General features: G+C 53.1%; 1 protein-coding gene and 1 long non-coding RNA gene across 4 annotated transcripts in view; one reads left to right on the top strand and one right to left on the bottom strand.

The window, feature by feature from the left end:
• The window catches only part of LOC116945283 (collagen alpha-1(XII) chain-like), a 325,203-nt gene that overhangs the window by 52,595 nt on the left and 252,648 nt on the right, over nucleotides 1–19,960 (top strand). For all 3 annotated transcript variants that reach the window (XM_032959676.2, XM_032959677.2, XM_032959678.2), the window contains exons 7-11: nucleotides 13,576–13,839; nucleotides 14,821–14,988; nucleotides 16,009–16,176; nucleotides 16,768–17,097; nucleotides 17,359–17,498. In XM_032959676.2, coding sequence (XP_032815567.2) covers nucleotides 13,576–13,839; nucleotides 14,821–14,988; nucleotides 16,009–16,176; nucleotides 16,768–17,097; nucleotides 17,359–17,498 — 1,070 coding nt within the window. The remainder of the gene's footprint in view (nucleotides 1–13,575; nucleotides 13,840–14,820; nucleotides 14,989–16,008; nucleotides 16,177–16,767; nucleotides 17,098–17,358; nucleotides 17,499–19,960) is intronic.
• Nucleotides 172–7,717, bottom strand: LOC142925697 (uncharacterized). The gene is made up of 3 exons (XR_012942654.1): nucleotides 6,421–7,717; nucleotides 4,031–4,126; nucleotides 172–1,391 (listed from the first exon to the last, which is right to left on the bottom strand). It is a non-coding gene; the product is annotated as an uncharacterized LOC142925697 (long non-coding RNA).

Genomic DNA, 19,960 nt, shown 5'->3' with positions numbered 1-19,960 from the left:
ACAACAACAACGCCAAAACCTCTTATGGATAACTTACAATGTAAACAAAGAACATTCTTTTTGAGTTTCCATTGTCATAAATAAACGGGAATGATGCAACGGCCACAGAGAAAAGGCGGTGGACAGCTGTAGATCTCATTTGAACAAAAGCAGCCAACCACATCGCGCTCGCTCAGGATTTAGCACTTTAATTGAATACACACGGCTTTCGCAAACTTTGGGCGCGTTTCAGTAAGTCGAGATTGAGTTCCCTTTTCGGAGTTGTGTTTGTTTTGCAAATTTATATTCCTCATGTGAACAGGCTAGACTTCACCAGTTTCGTGATTGGGTGGCTCTGGCTTTGTGAGCAAGACTCTGCGATGTCAGAAACACATGGGGAGGTGGTACTGATGTTGGAACCACTCCGGACGCGCAAGTGGCGGTGTTTTTTCATCACTCCCGAGTATAAATTTTGTGCTGCTGAAGTCGCAGCTGCGACGTGGGAATTGGATGGTATTTTTGGTGACGCAGTGCGACCTTGTGCATTCCAGTGTCAATTACCGACTCGTGAATTCACGGCCGTGGAAATTTGAATCATTTCTCGATCGTGAAACCAAGCTGCCGGTCTTTTATGTCTGGCTGTTACCCAAGCTGCCGTGCTGTAATGGTTATGGCATTGGACTTGCATACAGAGGTCCCCACCGATTTGATTCGATCTCCCGGCACGGCAGTTCACACATTGGTGCACATTTTTCTTAAATATCTGACGCCACCTGTCCACCCAGCTATATAAATGGATACGCTCTTCCTTCCGATATTAGGAAGCCACTGCAGCTATGCACTTTCAAATCATGTTTGAAAACGAATTCCTTCAAAACTGCTTTGTGTTTAGTTTGTTGTCCTTCCCCTCCACCTGCGATTAGCACGGTTGGCTATATGCGGTGCGAAAAAAGTTCAACATACATACACTAGAGTGAGTTGAATGTCGCGTCCCATGTGGTGGGATATATGATGTCTGACTAGTGTGGAAGAGTAGGCCAAATATCCTCGAGAGGGGCTTTCTAAAGTTACCTTTAGTCGGGGTTGCTTTCACCACCGGTTGAGTGAGCAAGACATTGCAAGGCTGCAACTTTGCACTGAACGTTCACATTTGCTTTCATAAAGCAGCCGCACACGATGCAGTGACAGGTACATTGCTCGCTCTTGCTGTGTCGCTCACGAACGTACAAACAAGATTACGGGCTCTGATCTCACACGCACACTTACTCACGCGAACGTACATCAGAACCCTCCATAATCGCAGTCACTATAGTCCTCCATCATCATCATTATTGTCGTGGACAGGGCTTTTGTCAATCCACTGCTGGCCGAGGGCTTCTTCACATCCTGGGGTTTGACCCTACGTCACTGCGCTGTGAAAGGTGGGCACCAAAGATGTTGAGCGTGGGTGGATTTTATTGCACTGCTTTCTGTTCACCGCGTAGCCCCACACACAGCAGCCTATAACAACCGGTTTTGCAACAAAACAACACGACCCCGTTGATTCCCTGAAGCTTATATTAACCATGCTCCAAAACACGACATCACAAACCTTTGCTTATTTCCATTGAACCCCAGCAATGTTCGAAACCGCTGGGCCTGTGCTCGCTCCGCTGGGCGACCAGCCCGTGGTGCTTACTAAGCTCTGCAAGCTTTTAAGATGGAAAGTTAATAATGGAAGCTGTTGAATGTATAAGCTCACTTGAGACCTTGTTAGCCTCCGCGTAGGTTCTTGCCGGGTAATTTTTTTTGGCTGCGGTGCGCGTAGCGAGGCATGCCTGCATCTTCCTGCCCTCGACATATGCATGCAGCTCCGTTCATTTTGCGTGAACGTCGCTCCTTAGAAAGCTCGACGGTGGATGAATGACGGTGTTTTAAATTATCTCTAAAGTGGTAGCGCGATCTCTCTGATTGGCAGTGATCGTGTGGCAAAGGCAACGTGGGAATTTCAATGTTGCTTCCATGGACGTGCCACCCGGTTCTGCACGAGCGTGACGATCGCAACGCATGCCTCATGGGTAGCCTGGGGCAGCTGCAGCAAGCGGCTTTGTGTGTAACCAGATAAACATTAAATGAGATATTAAATGTACTTGCACATGTTCAAGTTCAGTCCTTTTGTCAATCTACTGCTGGATGAGGGCTTCTCTCGGCTGCGGGGGTTATTTGACCATATTTCACCATGCTGGTAAATCCGAGTTAGTGACGTTGGAAAGCATAGACGTGGGAGCATAGAATTACAATTCATTGTATTTTGCTGCACTGCCCCTATGCTGCCGAGTTCATAACATATTTATGGACAAAAATAATTATGCCCTTTTTGTGCCCAAACGAGAATCGCATTGAGGTTCAAGACATTTTGAAGGGGGTCCTTGCATATGGGATAATTGGCCGATGCCATTAAAGATGGTAATTTGGCAATGATTAGAAGGGCAATGGGGGGGCTTGTGTTGACGGAACTGCAGTTGGAGAACTTTCAACTTATCTCCGATCTCTGCTTATTCTGGAAGCACGGCAAAGCACAAGCACGAAGCAATACAAATAGGAAATCCAACCATGTCGTTAGCTCAGTGGGTCAGTCCACTGCCACTGTTCAACATGTGACGACTCCTGCCACCTGGGAGGGACTCCTGGCTTGTGTGAGGAGGGTAGTGCATTCTGGGTGTTGGTTTAGTGGGACTGAAGTTCTTGGGCTACTGTGAGGAGCTGAGAGTTTATTTAAATCAACAGGAAATACAATTACAATTTCACGCTGTGTTGAGATGCAAATTTCAATGCTAAAATGTCAGTTCCTCTCACGAGTGTCACATGTAACGTTCTGTTTAACACGTAGGCTTTCGCGACCAATATTGTCCATAAAAACGTTTTTGTTGGGTTAGATCGCGTAAATAAAAATGTGTCGTTGAACCCGCCCCCACCCGACAATTGATAAGGTTTGTCACATAAACAAAACGTGCCAATTAGTTACTACCCGGTAGCTCAGCACACCGGTGTGCTGCAGAGTAAACCCACAAACATTTATAATTCGACTACGTTTTCGCTGGTGATTACAACCAGTTCAATCAGGCGATTAGCCAGAATTGTAACGTTATTTTGGATTGCTAGCGAGGTTTCCAATGTACATAGTTCACGTTTATATAATTTCCCCGTTAAATGTGATTTTTCCTGGCCAAAATAGGCATTCATAATTCGTTTCTATTGGGTTCGATCGTCGTGTCGTAGGTATCGTGCCAATGTTTAACTACTATAACCCTTCCCAGCCCGAGAGAGCCAATCAAATCAAATTGTCATGTCGAGGAAAATACGAAAATTTACTTACCCCTTGATGCGAGATGTTTTACCATAATAAAAAAATGTAAACAGCATTGTTAATCTGCATTCTAACTGCGTTGTTAATATCCTCTGTGTTGTTAGTTTTTCGTCGTTAATTCGTATAGTTTCTTTGCATTACTCTGCGTTATGCATTGTTACTGTGCGTTGTTAATCTGTGCTCCTTCTCTGCTTTGTTACGCTTCTTTGTTAATATTCTCTGCGTTATTAATCGACAGTTGATCTCCGTCGCTGTGCTAAGTTGTTACTCTGCGTTGTTCATCTGCGTTGTGAAGCTGCCTTGTTAATATGCATTGCTGATCTGTTGTCAAAATGCATGGTTACTCTACTCTGGAGCGTTAATCTCCCTTGTTAATCTCCACTGCTACTCTGGTTGTTACTCCGCGTTCTCGCTCTCTGATGTTTTGCTAAGTTGTGCATTTAAACGTTGGCTCCTTTGGAAAACCCATTCCCAGCTATTTCATGTACCTCATATGATGTTAATAATCGTTGAATTTAAGAAATATTAAATGTGTATTCTCACTGGAAGTGTGCACTGTTAAGTATCTTGGGTGCTTTCAACATGTCGTGATGATGTAATTGAATTAGTCATGCCGCGAACAAACTGTCCTCTCTACTCATTTCCCCGAAACATCTCTGAAATTCCACTGTGTAGGTTTTCGTGGTCGTGCCGCAGAGCTCTCACCGATGTGTCGGCAGCTTGTGCCGCGTGTTGTTCGGCACGGTGTCTGACGTTTCGCTCCACTTGCTGAAGCTCCGAGGACGCTTAGCGAACAGCACCCTGAAAACACATCAGAGAGCCAGCTCTGAAATTCACTCCACGTTTCCCTAAGCTCCTAATTGGATATCAGTACTTAACGTAATTCAGTATAATGTGGTTTTTCCTCCCAATGACATCAATCAATGGCATTTGCAATGGCAAATAGGCATTCCAGGGTCAGCTGGTATATAGAGACGGATTCGTCTTTCATTGCGAATTCTTGCCGTGAGTTATTATCCAGACCGTGTCTCTGAGCAGACATGTGGCAGCACTCCCGGAATCTTTACTGTTGGTGCAGAATGTATCCTCGGCCGTTTGAGCGAATACACAATATAGGATGGTAACATTTATTGCTAGAAATGCAGATTAACTTCTTCACTGTAGCCACAGATTCCAGTTTTAGTCTTGACTGAGATGGTTCATATACACAAAGACCCACGAAGCATTGTAATTCAACAGGGCAACTGAGGATAGCATCAAAACATGAAGAAAGTATTTAAGTTATTACAAAAAAAAAGCTGGGTAAAGGAAACAATGAATACAACCAATATAAGACTGAGTTATGAGAAACCAAAAAGGAAGTAAGCCCTGCCAAGCGATTCATAAAAATAATGAAGATTGTTTTAAGATAAAGCAGAGTGTCTCTGGTATTTATCCAGATTGGGAAAATTATTTAATAGAGGCTGGGCCCATCAGCACAGACAACTGGGGGAGCGCGTGCACGTGGTGCCACGTACAGATTTTAATTCATTCAGCTCCATTATTTACTTTGGAGGATGGCATTCACCTGGCCATGTATTTACAAGTTTTCCGCCGGATATTAAATGTGGAATAACTAGCGAGAGCAGCAGCCGCAGCATGAGGCAATGTTTGGATTCCGATGCCTCTTTATAGCGGAGAGGACAGGCCTGACATCGCGAGCAGCTCGGGCTGCTGACCAGAGTCGCTGCCCTCATTCAAGACTGGGTTTCCTCCGCTCAGAATTCTCGAGCTTACGCTTAGCTTGCAATCTTGATTTGAAGCTTTCGTGACCGCAGGAATCCATACTTTGGTTCTTTTGGTAAAGTCATCACGTAGGTAGAAAAAATAATAATAGATCACGACGTTTCGATCGCAACACAAGCGGTCGTCCTCAGGCGGAAAAAAAATACATATCCAGCAGTGGAACTGCTTAACCAGCGAGAGAGCGGCTACAACAAGATGTTATACGACCGCTTGTGTTGCGATCGAAACGTCGTGATCTATTATTATTTTTTATACCTACGCGACTTTACCGAAAGAACCAAAGAGTATACTTAGCTAGCACTCAAACTCTGCCGATTTAAAAGAGAATGGTTTACATGGCCACCCACTTAAGGAAGTGCTGATTAGCTGCACGATAAGCCACTTTGTTGAGCTATCATTAGCGAACAGTTCGCTTCTGAAAAAGAGCTATATAACTCAGTGGGCCTTACCTGTGAAAAATTGCCTGCTTCCATAAACAGATCTGATTGTTGACTCAGGAGCCTTTCTGTGTGGACTTGGCCCCCCCCACCCCCTTCAGTTTCATGCCATAGTTAAAACCCCGCACGATGTAACTGGCATTGGCCAAGCATCCCAAATGCCGAATGATAACCTGCAATTTACTATTAATTTTTATTTCGCACAGCAACACCGGTCGCGAAAACTTGGTAAGTTCCTCCGAAAAGGGGGCCTTGAGACCCAGCGAAGCTTCCCTGGGTAAACAAAAGCATACTCATATTTATAATAAGAAACCTGTGAGCAGCACATTATCAAGGAACACTCTGCACGTGGTGCCCTCGTGTTATTCTTTTGAAATATGTGGTCTCTCATCTGCGTTTGTATCTATGTTGAACTGTTTTCGTACCATACGCAGCCAACCGTGCTAATCGCTGTACAAAGGGAAACTTGCGGCTCTGATTTGAAGGGGTTACAGTGGACGCATCGGTAATTGTGACCCAGCTGGTTTCCTTTGGCGGAAACCTTAAATTCGGTGGATTATTGAGCGTGGACTTTTGGGATTAATTACAATTTTGTTGTGGATGTGTCCCCCATTTCGAGAAGTATTTTAACAAATATAAACCCACATATTTTAGAATAATTTCAGACATTGATTCACGGCACGATCGTTGTAACGAAAGTGAAAACGTTGCAGTGTCCCGGGTGGAAACCTCTGCTTCTGTTTATGCAAAACGGCAGCACGGGCTAAACTTTAATATCTCTGCGAGGAGAATAGATGAAAATCTGCAATTCCACTTCCACGGTTTATCCCGCGAGGAATGCGTGCCACATTACGGCCACAGCACTCGCCGCACCTCGCTGTGACAGCTCCGATGGCCGTCGCTGCCGCCTCTCTGGCTCCGCGCTCGCGTGGAGCGGGGTCCAGGTGGAGCGGGCTCAGGTGGAGCGGGCTCAGGTGGAGCGGGCTCAGGTGGTGCGGGCCCAGGTGGAGCGGGGCTCAGGTGGAGCGGGCCCAGGTGGAGCGGGGCTCAGGTGGAGTGGGGCTCAGGTGGAGCGGGCTCAGGTGGAGCGGGCCCAGGTGGAGCGGGCTCAGGTGGAGCGGGCCCAGGTGGAGCGGGCTCAGGTGGAGCGGGCCCAGGTGGAGCGGGGCTCAGGTGGAGCGGGCCCAGGTGGAGCGGGCTCAGGTGGAGCGGGACCCAGGTGGAGCGGGGCCAGGTGGAGCGGGACCCAGGTGGAGCGGGGCTCAGGTGGAGCGGGCCCAGGTGGAGCGGGCTCAGGTGGAGCGGGACCCAGGTGGAGCGGGGCCAGGTGGAGCGGGACCCAGGTGGAGCGGGGCCAGGTGGAGCGGGCCCAGGTGGAGCGGGCCCAGGTGGAGCGGGCTCAGGTGGAGCGGGCTCAGGTGGAGCGGGCTCAGGTGGTGCGGGCCCAGGTGGAGCGGGGCTCAGGTGGAGCGGGCCCAGGTGGAGCGGGGCTCAGGTGGAGTGGGGCTCAGGTGGAGCGGGCTCAGGTGGAGCGGGCCCAGGTGGAGCGGGCTCAGGTGGAGCGGGCCCAGGTGGAGCGGGCTCAGGTGGAGCGGGCCCAGGTGGAGCGGGGCTCAGGTGGAGCGGGCCCAGGTGGAGCGGGCTCAGGTGGAGCGGGACCCAGGTGGAGCGGGGCCAGGTGGAGCGGGACCCAGGTGGAGCGGGGCTCAGGTGGAGCGGGCCCAGGTGGAGCGGGCTCAGGTGGAGCGGGACCCAGGTGGAGCGGGGCCAGGTGGAGCGGGACCCAGGTGGAGCGGGGCCAGGTGGAGCGGGCCCAGGTGGAGCGGGCCCAGGTGGAGCGGGCTCAGGTGGAGTGGGGCCCAGGTTGAACGGGGCCCATGTTGAACGGGGCTCAGGTGGAGCGGGCCCAGGTGGAGCGGGCCCAGGTGGAGCGGGCTCAGGTTGAACGGGGCTCAGGTGGAGCGGGCTCAGGTTGAACGGGGCCCAGGTGGAACGGGGCCCAGGTGGAACGGGGCCCAGGTGGAATGGGGCCCAGGTGGAACGGGTCGCGTCTCTCGGTCGCCACCATTTTGCGCAGCGCGTGCCGATGGGGGCATCCATTTAGTACGAACTCAATGGACGTGCGTGCTCAATGGATGGCCCCCATGCACCTTCCCTCCCTTTTGCTGTTTTGAAACCAGCTTGAGGGTCCCCCCCCCAATGAGGTCCCCCCGCCCCAATGAGGTCCCCCCCAAATGAGGTCTCCCCCCCCCCACGAGGTCCCCCCCCGAATGAGGTCCCCTGCCCAATGAGGAGGTCTCCCCCCCCCCCCCCCCCCAATGAGGAGGTCCCCCAAGGAGCGTCCCGAGGCCACTGCTGCTCGTTGTGAGGCCCACGTGTTGCTGCTCGTTGTGAGGCCCACGTGTTGCTGCTCGTTGTGAGGCCCACGTGTTGCTGCTCGTTGTGAGGCCCACGTGTTTCTGCCCCGAGTCCTCTACGCGTGCGTGATTCCGTGTGCTCGCTCCGCCGCCGCTTGGTAGTCGAGGTGGTCGACACGACGGTGCCGCTGTTGGTTGTGGGCTCCCGTCCCACTTCGCCGAGGTTGTAGCCAGTGTTATCATCTTTACTCCACACATTCAGCAAAGGGAGTGGTTTAATATTTAGCCGGCAAATTGTCACGCACGCTCTCGCTATCTAGAACGCGAGTGTGGAATGTGTGTTGAGCGAACTTGCTTATTTATTACTCTCAATCCAGGCTCGACTTGAAACCTATTATAGAGCCCCAACTCCTTACAACTCATGCCGAGGGCTTGCTAAGAAGGGCCGAGGGCCTGTGAAGAAGGGCCGAGGGCCTGTTAAGAAGGGCCGAGGGCTTGCTAAGAAGGGCCAAGGGCTTGCTAAGAAGGGCCGAGGGCTTGCTAAGAAGGGCCGAGGGCCTGTTAAGAAGGGCCGAGGGCTTTCTAAGAAGGGCCGAGGGCCTGTGAAGAAGGGCCGAAGGCCTGTTAAGAAGGGCCGAGGGCTTGCTAAGAAGGGCCGAGGGCCTGTTAAGAAGGGCCGAGGGCTTGTTAAGAGGGTCCGAGGGCCTGTTAAGAAGGGCCGAGGGCCTGTGAAGAAGGGCCGAGGGCCTGTTAAGAAGGGCCGAGGGCTTGTTAAGAAGGGCCTGTTAAGAAGGGCTTGCTAAGAAGGGCCGAGGGCCTGTTAAGAAGGGCCGAGGGCTTGCTAAGAAGGGCCGAGGGCCTGTGAAGAAGGGCCGAGGGCTTGTTAAGAAGGGCCGAGGGCCTGTGAAGAAGGGCCGAGGGCTTGTTAAGAAGGGCCGAGGGCTTGCTAAGAAGGGCCGAGGGCCTGTGAAGAAGGGCCGAGGGCCTGTTAAGAAGGGCCGAGGGCTTGTTAAGGGCCGAGGGCTTGTTAAGAAGGGCCGAGGGCTTGCTAAGAAGGACCGAGGGCCTGTTAAGAAGGGCCGAGGGCTTGTGAAGAAGGGCCGAGGGCCTGTTAAGGAGGGCCGAGGGCCTGTGAAGAAGGGCCGAGGGCCTGTTAAGAAGGGCCGAGGGCCTGTTAAGAAGGGCCAAGGGCTTGTTAAGAAGGGCCGAGGGCCTGTTAAAAAGGGCGGAGGGCTTGTTAAGAAGGGCCGAGGGCCTGTTAAGAAGGGCCGAGGGCTTGTTAAGAAGGGCCGAAGGCTTGTTAAGAAGGGCCGAGGGCCTGTTAAAAAGGGCCGAGGGCTTGCTAAGAAGGGCCGAGGGCCTGTGAAGAAGGGCCGAGGGCTTGTTAAGAAGGGCCGAGGGCTTGTGAAGAAGGGCCGAGGGCTTGTTAAGAAGGGCCGAGGGCCTGCTAAGAAGGGCCGAGGGCCTGTGAAGAAGGGCCGAGGGCTTGTTAAGAAGGGCCGAGGGCCTGCTAAGAAGGGCCGAGGGCCTGTGAAGAAGGGCCGAGGGCTTGTTAAGAAGGGCCGAGGGCCTGTGAAGAAGGGCCGAGGGCTTGTTAAGAAGGGCCGAGGGCCTGTGAAGAAGGGCCGAGGGCTTGTTAAGAAGGGCCGAGGGCCTGTGAAGAAGGGCCGAGGGCCTGTGAAGAAGGGCCGAGGGCTTAAGGGCTGAGGGCTTGTTAAGAAGGGCCGAGGGCCTGTGAAAAAGGGCCGAGGGCTTGTTAAGAAGGGCCAAGGGCCTGTGAAGAAGGGCCGAGAGCTTCTTAAGAAGGGCCGAGGGCCTGTTAAGAAGGGCCGAGGGCTTGTTAAGAAGGGCCGAGGGCCTGTGAAGAAGGGCCGAGGGCTTGTTAAGGGCCGAGGGCCTGTGAAGAAGGGCCGAGAGCTTGTTAAGAAGGGCCGAGGGCTTGTTAAGAAGGGCCGAGGGCCTGTGAAGAAGGGCCGAGGGCCTGTGAAGAAGGGCCGAAGGCCTGATAAGAAGGGCCGAGGGCCTGTTAAGAAGGGCCGAGGGCCTGTTAAGAAGGGCCGAGGGCCTGTGAAGAAGGGCCGAGGGCTTGTTAAGAAGGGCCGAGGGCCTGTGAAGAAGGGCCGAGGGCTTGTTGAGAAGGGCCGAGGGCTTGCTTAGAAGGGCCGAGGGCCTGTGAAGGAGGGCCGAGGGCCTGTGAAGAAGGGCCGAGGGCCTGTGAAGAAGGGCCGAGGGCATGTGAAGAAGGGCCGAGGGCTTAAGGGCCGAGGGCTTGTTAAGGGCCGAGGGCCTGTGAAGGACCGAGGGCTTAAGGGTCGAGGGCCTGTGAAGAAGGGCCGAGGGCTTGTTAAGAAGGGCCGAGGGCTTGCTTAGAAGGGCCGAGGGCCTGTTAAGAAGGGCCGAGGGCTTGTTTAGAAGGGCCGAGGGCTTGTTAAGAAGGGCCGAGGGCTTGCTTAGAAGGGCCGAGGGCTTGTTAAGGGCCGAGGGCCTGTGAAGAAGGGCCGAGGGCCTGTGAAGAAGGGCCGAGGGCCTGATAAGAAGGGCCGAGGGCCTGTTAAGAAGGGCCGAGGGCCTGTGAAGAAGGGCCGAGGGCTTGTTAAGAAGGGCCGAGGGCCTGTGAAGAAGGGCCGAGGGCTTGTTGAGAAGGGCCGAGGGCTTGCTTAGAAGGGCCGAGGGCCTGTGAAGGAGGGCCGAGGGCCTGTGAAGAAGGGCCGAGGGCCTGTGAAGAAGGGCCGAGGGCATGTGAAGAAGGGCCGAGGGCTTAAGGGCCGAGGGCTTGTTAAGGGCCGAGGGCCTGTGAAGGACCGAGGGCTTAAGGGTCGAGGGCCTGTGAAGAAGGGCCGAGGGCTTGTTAAGAAGGGCCGAGGGCCTGTTAAGAAGGGCCGAGGGCTTGTTTAGAAGGGCCGAGGGCTTGTTAAGAAGGGCCGAGGGCTTGTTTAGAAGGGCCGAGGGCCTGTGAAGAAGGGCCGAGGGCTTGTTAAGAAGGGCCGAGGGCTTGTTAAGAAGGGCCGAGGGCTTGCTTAGAAGGGCCGAGGGCTTGTTAAGAAGGGCCGAGGGCCTGTGAAGAAGGGCCAAGGCTCAGGTGGAGCGGGGCTCAGGTGGAACGGGGGCGGAAGCGACCGGTCGCGTCTCTCGGTCGCCACCATTTTGCGCAGCGCGTGCCGATGGGGGCATCCATTTAGTAGGAACTCAATGGACGTGCGTACTCAATGGATGGCCCCCATGCATCTTCCCTCCCTTTTGCCGTTTTGAAACCAGCTTGAGGGTCCCCCCCCCAATGAGGTCCCCCCCCCCCCAATGAGGTCCCCCCCCCACGAGGTCCCCCCCCCAATGAGGTCCCCCCTCCCCCAATGAGGTCCCCTGCCCAATGAGGAGATCTCCCCCCCCCCCTGCCCATGAGGAGGTCCCCCAAGGAGCGTCCCGAGGCCACTGCTGCTCGTTGTGAGGCCCACGTGTTTCTGCTCGTCGTGAGGCCCACGTGTTGCTGCTCGTTGTGAGGCCCACGTGTTTCTGCTCGTTGTGAGGCCCACGTGTTGCTGCTCGTTGTGAGACCCACGTGTTTCTGCTCGTTGTGAGACCCACGTGTTGCTGCTCGTTGTGAGGCCCACGTGTTTCTGCTCGTTGTGAGGCCCACGTGTTGCTGCTCGTTGTGAGGCCCACGTGTTGCTGCTCGTTGTGAGGCCCACGTGTTGCTGCTCGTTGTGAGGCCCACGTGTTTCTGCTCGTCGTGAGGCCCACGTGTTGCTGCTCGTTGTGAGGCCCACGTGTTGCTGCTCGTCGTGAGGCCCACGTGTTGCTGCTCGTCGTGAGGCCCACGTGTTGCTGCTCGTCGTGAGGCCCACATGTGTCTGCTCGTTGTGAGGCCCACTTGTTTCTGCCACGAGAGTCCTCTACGCGTGCGTGATTCCGTGTGCTCGCTGCGCCGCCGCTTGGTAGTCGAGGTGGTCGACACGACGGTGCCGCTGTTGGTTGTGGGCTCCCGTCCCCCTTCGCCGGCGTCAAAGTGAGCAGCGTTGCCGAGGCCGAGGTTATAGCCAGTGTTATCATATTGACTCCACACATTCAGCAAAGGGATTGGTTTAATATTTAGCCGGCAAATTGTCACGCACGCTCTCGCTATCCAGAACGCGCCCGAGTGTGGAATGTGTGTTGAGCGAACTTGCTTATTTATTGCTCTCAATCCAGGCTCGACTTGAAACCTATTATAGAGCCCCAACTCCTTACAACTCATGCCGAGGGCCTGTTAAGAAGGGCCGAGGGCCTGCTAAGAAGGGCACACGCACGGCACCGAGGGGGACAGCGTGTGGTGCATGCTGTCTGTCGACTGTGCCGACTAATGTAACTGATGAGAGACGTATTCTTAGCTCTTTCGGTAAAGTCACGTTGAAGGGAAACCGTTTGTGTTATGGTCGAAACGTAGTGAGAATCTTTTTATATATATTTTATTACTTTATTGTTTCCCTTCAACGTGACTTTACCGAAAGAGCTAAGAATATGAATTGCTGCAGTCACGAAAGCTTTAAATCAAAATTCATGGTGAGAGACGCTAGAGATGAAACTGCTGCAGGGTGTTGCTCGTCTTGACAACGCTGCCGAATGTTCGCGCTCGCAGAGGGCTGTGGTGGCGGCTGATGGGTTGTGTAAGGCGTTTATTATATTTTTTATGTGAAAAGACGAATACGAGGGCGACGTCTGCTTATTTATTTTGTTATTTATATTCTCTACAATGACGCAAATAATTACTGAGTTTTGTATATACAGTTTAAGGGTTATCTCCTCAAACAATACGGTTACCTCAGGGCACTCAAACTAAATACAGCGTTCAATATGAATCTGTAAATAGACGGCTAAACAATATTCTCCTGACAAGAGGCGTTCACTCTCGTAACTACACTGGCTTTAGGGACGGTTTGCTCTACATCATAAACAACAATGATCGCGATGACGACACGTGTTATTTCACCACATCTCAGAAGCTAATCAGGTCTCAGCCTGGATAGCGCTTTGTGACCAAATCGCTTTTAAAGCAATTGTGTTGATATTGGCTTCTGAGGTGGCAACGTTGTGGACAGCAAAACCCGTAGTTGTGCCCGTGGTTGTATGCGCTCACCATCTTGACGAACCCACACTCACCTGGTGTGGCAGCTGAGCAGACTGCACAGATGAGGATGCACATGACGTTAGTGGTTATCCATGGAGGGCCACCGCTCCCATCATCGATCACCACCGCAACATCGATCACCACCGCAATCATCGATCACCACCGCGATCATCGATCACCAGGTGTTAGGGGCAACCCGTTTGAGCAGAGCAACCGCAGGGCTGCGTCTGGACTCTTGGCCTGTATTTACTTACGTAATTTCTAAATGCACCCGTAGCAAACCGGGATTTTAAAGTAATTGAGTATCTTAAATAAGCAGACAACGCACCTCAACATTTCCACACCTCCACACATGTTTGTTTTATAGCTCTCATCAGTGAGAACTGTTTGCGAGTGCGTAACTTCAGCATTGGGTTCAACGCAAACTTTGGACCAGCTTCGACATTCGGGTCCTCATCAGCAGAGTCGGGTTGATTTGAACCAACGCTGGTGAACTGCCAGGTGTTCATAGGCAAAAGGACCTTCGCTTAAATACGAGCGCTGATTCCCTCCTCCTGATCCTCGCCCCGGCAGGTTGCGCCCCGTCCACGGAGGCCGAGTTCGTGCTGCTGCTGGAGGCGACGCGGGGCCTGGACGAGGCCGACTCGCGCCTGGTGCTGTCCTTCGCGTCGGCCCTCGCGGGGGCCTTCCCGCTGGGCGCCGCGACGCGCGTGGCCCTGGTGCTGTACGGCGCAGCGGCGCGCACCCGCGTCGCGCTGGGCGCCGAGACGCGGCACGCGCGGCTCGCCAACCTCATCCTCGGTCAGCCCCTGCAGCAGGAGGGACCCCCCAATGCCGGTGAGGGTGCGCAAGGGGACCACCAGCGCCCTGCTACACACACCCGGCAGCACGCTGCAGGGAGTCGACGTGGGCCAGGAGGCGTTCGATCGGTGCGGTTTCCCCCACCCCCCCCCCCACATCCTTCTAACCCAGTGTAAGTCATCTTGTGATCCATTAAGTTATAATCGTATCATGGAATGCAGCCTGCACACAATTGCCACCTTTCCTCAGCTACCTGCATGGACTTTTACTTTCAACCACACTCTACTATAATGGAAATTAAATAATATATAACTATATATTACTTTAACTATACATCTGCCATGTACCATATCATCGTGGGAACTCCTTTGCCAGTACCAAAATATGAGGTTTTCCTCTTTTTTCTGGCAACAAAACAGGTGTTGAGATGTTAAAACACCAAACTGAAACCTTTGACAAGGAATCATGTCTGCATTGACCACAATATTTGTGGTCAGAATGCAAGCAATGCAGACATGATTCCTTGTAAAAGGTTTCAGTTTGGTGTTTTAACATCTCAACACCTGTTTTGTTGCCAGAAAAAAGGGGAAAACCTCCTCCACGGCCTCCCCACGTCCCTCATCTCCAATCTCCAGAGGAACCAAAACATTGGACTCACTGTCTCTGAGACCACTCACCGCTCATCTCGCGCTACTCTCCTCCACTGTCTGCTCCATAAAACAAGAATTGCTATCAAAGCCCAAGATCAACCTTCGCTCAGTGGGAGGTTGCTTCTTCTCTTCTGCTGCCCACATAATCTGGACGTCCGTTCCCCCAGCCAACAATACTGTCGACTCTCTGCCTCTTATTCAAGTCCAGGCTTGAGACCTCTTCTCCTCTGCCTATGACCGGCTGCCCCTGCCTACGAAATAAATTCACCCATAGCATCTTGACACGCAGTGGCACTTCCCAGCTCTCTAAATCCACATCGCACCGCGTGCTTTGCGTAACACGAATTCCGTGCGTGCGTGCGTGCAGGTGAGGCACTGCGGCACAGCCTGGACACGCTGCTGGGCCCCACGTCTCCCGCGCGCCCCACCGCGGCGCGCCTCCTCGTGCTGCTCGCACGCAGCGCGTCGCACGACGACGACGTCGCCGGCGCAGCCGCGGCGCTGCACGAGGCGGGCGTGGACGCGTTCGCCGTGGGTGCGTGCTCCTTCGTCTCGGTCCTGGTCCGAGATCGGACGGGAATCTGCGCGTGGTCAGGGAGGCTTGCTTCAACGCCCCGGCAGCTCGAAGTCCCTTAACATCGTAACCTCGCTCGGCTAGACCATTCTAATGCCATGCTCCGGTCTGGCCTGTGAGACCCCCGGTGGCGCTGTCCCCGTGTGGAACAAGGTGTACGCAGCGCCGGCCTGCAAGTAGGCGTAGGTAGTGCCAGATTAAGCTAGTGCGGGGCCTGTAGCATATGTTATCAAGGGGCTCTAAATAAAAAAAAAACACGTAAATATTAAAACACATATTTTACTTGCATAGTAAAGTAATTGTATTTTTTCATTTGCTATACAGCCAGATAATACGACAAATAGCTAACTTTAAACACCAAGTCGTTCATAAAAGTTGAAGGCGGTATAGTACTATAGTAATAGAGCACTTGCAGAATCACTGAACCGGAATTGATAGCTTGAAAGCATTTAGCGCGGGGCCCTTGAAAGTGCGGGGCCCGTAGCATATGTAGCTACTTTTGCTACTAGGATAATCTGGCACTGGGCATAGATCGACCTTTAAGTTGTTTTACAGTTGAAGACAACCTGTAGAAGTTTTGTCCAGGCTCGGTCTGTGGATTTAATTATCTTAATTCAGTCGAGGGAAACCGTTCAACATTTGGTCCCCTGTTGATTATTAAATGTTGGTATACATTTATACATCGCCAGTATTTGAACATTCTCTTGGCCGCTGGTAAATTGGAGGAGGTGGCACTTAGCTAATAGCCGCAGCGATAGCAAGAGATGTATACTGGATGTGGTGTGCTGAAATTACAAGCGCTGCCTGTGGCTCCTTCTAAACGGCCTTAGACCAAATCATTGGGGTTGCCACCCGATCTCGTCGGTTGTCGGGAGGCCACACAGACCCCGCCACACGAATGCGTGGCGGGGCCCGGCGTGGCTGTGTGCATCATTGCCCTGGCGGTGCGGGGGGGACTAAGCGAGCGGTCGCTGTGCGCAGGGCTGCCGGGAGCCGTCGCCAGCCAACTGCGCCTGGTGGCGTCGCAGCCGGAGCACCTGCTGATCGTGGCTGGCACCGCGGAGCTGCCCCATGCCCTGCCCCGCCTGGTGGCCCTGCTGTGCGCGAGCGCCGAGGCCCAGATGGCTCTGCTGCGCCAGGGAGACGTGGGTGAGTGGAGGCGCGGCCCTTCCGCGGCGTGCCACGTGCCGTCAATCACCTGTCATCGCCTCACATCATGCACACATTTTTTTTTACGAGCCGCAGTATATTTTTTTTTATTGTTTCCATAAAAGAAGATTCCCGCGTTATATCACAGGTATTTTTGGCCGAGCGAAGTTTATTACGTGAGAAACATTTCATTCGTCCAGTCAGCGGAGAGCGTCGCATCCTGGCAGGGATTGGGCTCTAGGACGGCTCCACAGAGCTAAATAGATCTCATCAATCTTGATTTGAAGATCTCACCATTCGCATAATCAACACCACCTTGATCACAGAGAAATAGCAGACACTTTGGGCGAGAGCCCTTCTTCAGAGTCCACTTAACTACAACTGCCCGCTCCTATATATTTTGTGCGGAGTGGTTTTCTGCGAGTCAATCGTCTAATATAGTGGTGACCCATTTAGAGATACCCTATGAAAATACTCGAGAGCAATTGAGGAGAAATCGACATGTTCATTTCACAGCCTCTAAATGTCTCATGCCGCTGTCAGTGTGCATATGAAAGCTGTTGACACCATGTGACTGATACCCCCATGCAGAGCCACCGATTCAGGTGCACGTGTCGGAGGTGACGTCGCGCTCGCTGCGCATTAGATGGGCGCTCCCCGCGGGCCCCGTCTCGGGCTTCCGCGCGGTGTGCGTCGCCGCGGGAGGCCCCGGGAGCAACGGCGTCCCCGCGGGCGGCCTCCCGCCCGTCGCCGGCGGCGGCATTCAAGAGCAGACGCTGGGCGCGCGCGACACGACGGCCGTGTTCCGTGGGCTACGCTCGGACACGGAGTACCGTGTCAGCGTCTACTCCCTGCAGGGCCGTGCGCTCAGCGCGCCCGAGACGCGCACCACACGCACCAAGAGCACCAAGGTCACCGTGGGTGAGTGCGGCGACGGCACTCGCGCGGCGCTCGTGCAGCAAAATCAATTGTTGCACCGTACTTGCCATGCTCCCCACCTTCACCAACGCGCACGAACCCGTGTGCTCAAATGTGGCCAAATAACCCCCAGGACCTGCACGGCTTGGAGGAGTCCCTCATCCAGCAGTGGATTGGCACTAGGGCCGTGCGCGCGCGTTGCGCGCGTGTGCGTTGACCGTGGCCTCCGCGCGGTTCTGACGCAACTCATTCGCCTCGCCGCAGAGTGCACGTCGTACGTGGAAGTGCGGGCCGACGTCGTCTTCCTGGTCGATGGTTCCTACAGCATCGGCTTGGACAACTTCGCCAAAGTTCGCTCGTTTCTCGACGTGCTCGCCAAGACGTTCGACGTGAGCCCAACTAAGGTGCGAGTTCTCCTTCACCCTCCCCCATGTCGTCGCGTCTCTCTGCACGTTCGCTTGAATAACGGGTGCAGCAATTATGTACGCGCAGATTTTCATGTCATGGTGGTGGATTGTGGGTGATTAGGTGATTGATTAATTAACCGTAAACAGATACAACTGAAAGAGTATTTTGGGCCTGTGATTTTGTCGGTTCTCTTGGCCAATGTTTCTCACTCTGCTGATGGAACTCAGAAATATGCGTTGAGATTATTTAGATGATTTGGCTGCTGTAACTTTCTCCATGATAAGCCACTGTGTTGAGCTATCATTTGTGGCCAGTTCACTTTTTAAAAAGAAGATAAAAGCTCAGTGGGCTTTACCTGCTCAAATAAAAATATTTCAGTTAAATTTCTTAGTGATTTCCTTACCTTACCTATACTTTGCACTCCTATCGTGTTTGTACTGTCATTGTAACTTTCCGACTCGCCGCTACTATACATCTGTGAAAAAGAATTTTATAGCTCATCGGATTCCTCAACTATTAATACAGATTCTGATTCTCAAAAGGTCAAAGCCAGCCCAGCGTTTGAAAGGCTTAAACTAATTTGGTTTGAAATAATGGTCACAAAAAATGTTCCCCAGACACGTTTTTCAGCTGCCTGAAGTGTCAGGGCACCTGGCTGACAGTACAGTATTGAATACCCATATGACTGGTCCTCCATCTGCCTGTTGTGGGGGCCTGTGAAGATTGCACAGTGGCTTGCAGATATGCGTGTATGTGTGGTGTTCATGTGAAAGGTTTAGGTAAATTGATCCAGACCAGAATACTATTTGTGCAAAAGACAGAGCAGTTTTTTTCACGGTTGCACTGCATAGATCTATGACGCACGCTCGGGTTGTACCGACGTCTGGTCTTTCGTTTCGTTCCACGTGCTAGGACCTTCTTCGGGAAACAGTGCTGTTCAACACTATAGTTCGTTCGTCAAGCGCGCAGACGTTGAGCGAAACGTCGGACGTCGTGCCGAACTACATGTAGCAGCTGCGTGTCTCTAACACGTCATAGCGCTGCTTTTTTGTTGCTTCACCCGTTAAAACTATCAAACTATATTTATTTCGCCAGATAAAGGCCCACTGAGCTATGTAGCTGTTTTTTAGAAGTGACCTGGCCGCAAATGATAGCTTAATAAAGTGGCTTATCGTGTGGAAATTTAGAGCAGCAAAACACTCTAAATGCATGTTTCTAAAGGTGGAGGGAAAACGGGAGGAGCCGGAGAAAATTCCACGCGACCACGGGGAGAACATACAAACCCAAAATATACAGCAGGCGTCAAGGTCGGGATCAAACCCACGACCTCCTGTGTACCAGACGAGGTAGTTAACATCTCGCCACCATGGCGCCCGTTCGCCGCGGTAGGAGGGCGAGGCCCAGCCCAAACAATTGTCTTAGCTCCGGTTTTGCTCCCCGTCGGCCCGTGTGCACGCATCGTCCACGTTTAATCAAGGTAGCGTCGCACGGCTTGACGGGGTTGGGGGGGGGGGGAGAGAAGCGGGGTGAACTTCACGAGAAGGGGGACAGGATGGCGCTGCGCTTTTCCGCACGTGGACGTGTAGCAGTGAGCCTCATCGTGTCACGCTGCTGCGCGTCTGTGTTGCCGACTCAGCACATCGCCGTGTGTTTGGCTCTGACAGAACAGAGTGTTTGAGAACATCGCGTCGTAGCTGTGTGTGTCTGTGTACGTCCGGGCACAGTGCTATGTGTGGTGTTTGTTTCAGCAAGGCAGTGTATGGCTGAGCGCGTCAGCTCAGTGCGATGTGTTTGTGTGTCTCTTTGTGTTTCATCGTGTCGCTATGACAATGTGTAACCGCCATTGTCCTTTCGCTTGTTATTCTGAATTCTCGTGTGTTTTTGTACTTTGCTGTGCCCTTGTCCGTGTGCTGCGTCCCAGCATGGTGCAGTGGATAGCAATGTCTCCCTGGTGCATCTCCTCGCCACGTTTTTCGCGTGTCTGTTGGGATTTTATGTGAAATGCGTGCGATTACGTACGTTGCTTTTGGAGTTGTTGCCGCGGTGAAATGGTTCACATCCTGGATCATCAAGATTTTTAAATCCTTTCTCCGTCTCTGTCCACCCAGCAGAATGAATGAGAATACCACAGTTAGTCGAACAGCAGGTTACGTGTGGTGGGGTAAAGTTATGGTATTCCCAAGACGTCCAGCCAGCATGGAAGAGTAGGCCAAAACACCACTGTGCAGGGCCTCTCCACTGGAGCTACCTCCAGTGGAGGCCCTTCCTCCAGGAGTGGAGCGAGCAAGAGCTTCCAGGGCTGCATCTTTACCTTTGCACTAGTTGCTGTAAGCCGCATCGGTGTGGCTTCTGCAATGTCACGTCAGAAGGCCTCCACACGTCCACCCGTGAACGAGCGCGTTCGTGACCTCGAATGCTTCGTCAGAACATATCCATGGGCCGCATACCGAGCCTGCGA

The sequence above is a fragment of the Petromyzon marinus genome, chromosome 23 (genome assembly GCF_048934315.1).
Source record: "Petromyzon marinus isolate PM22_M1 ecotype Great Lakes invasive population chromosome 23, UKy_Petmar_22M1.pri1.0, whole genome shotgun sequence".
NCBI lineage: Eukaryota > Metazoa > Chordata > Hyperoartia > Petromyzontiformes > Petromyzontidae > Petromyzon > Petromyzon marinus.
Note: the sequence above shows the minus strand (reverse complement) of the source record. Positions and strands in the feature narration are given on the sequence as shown.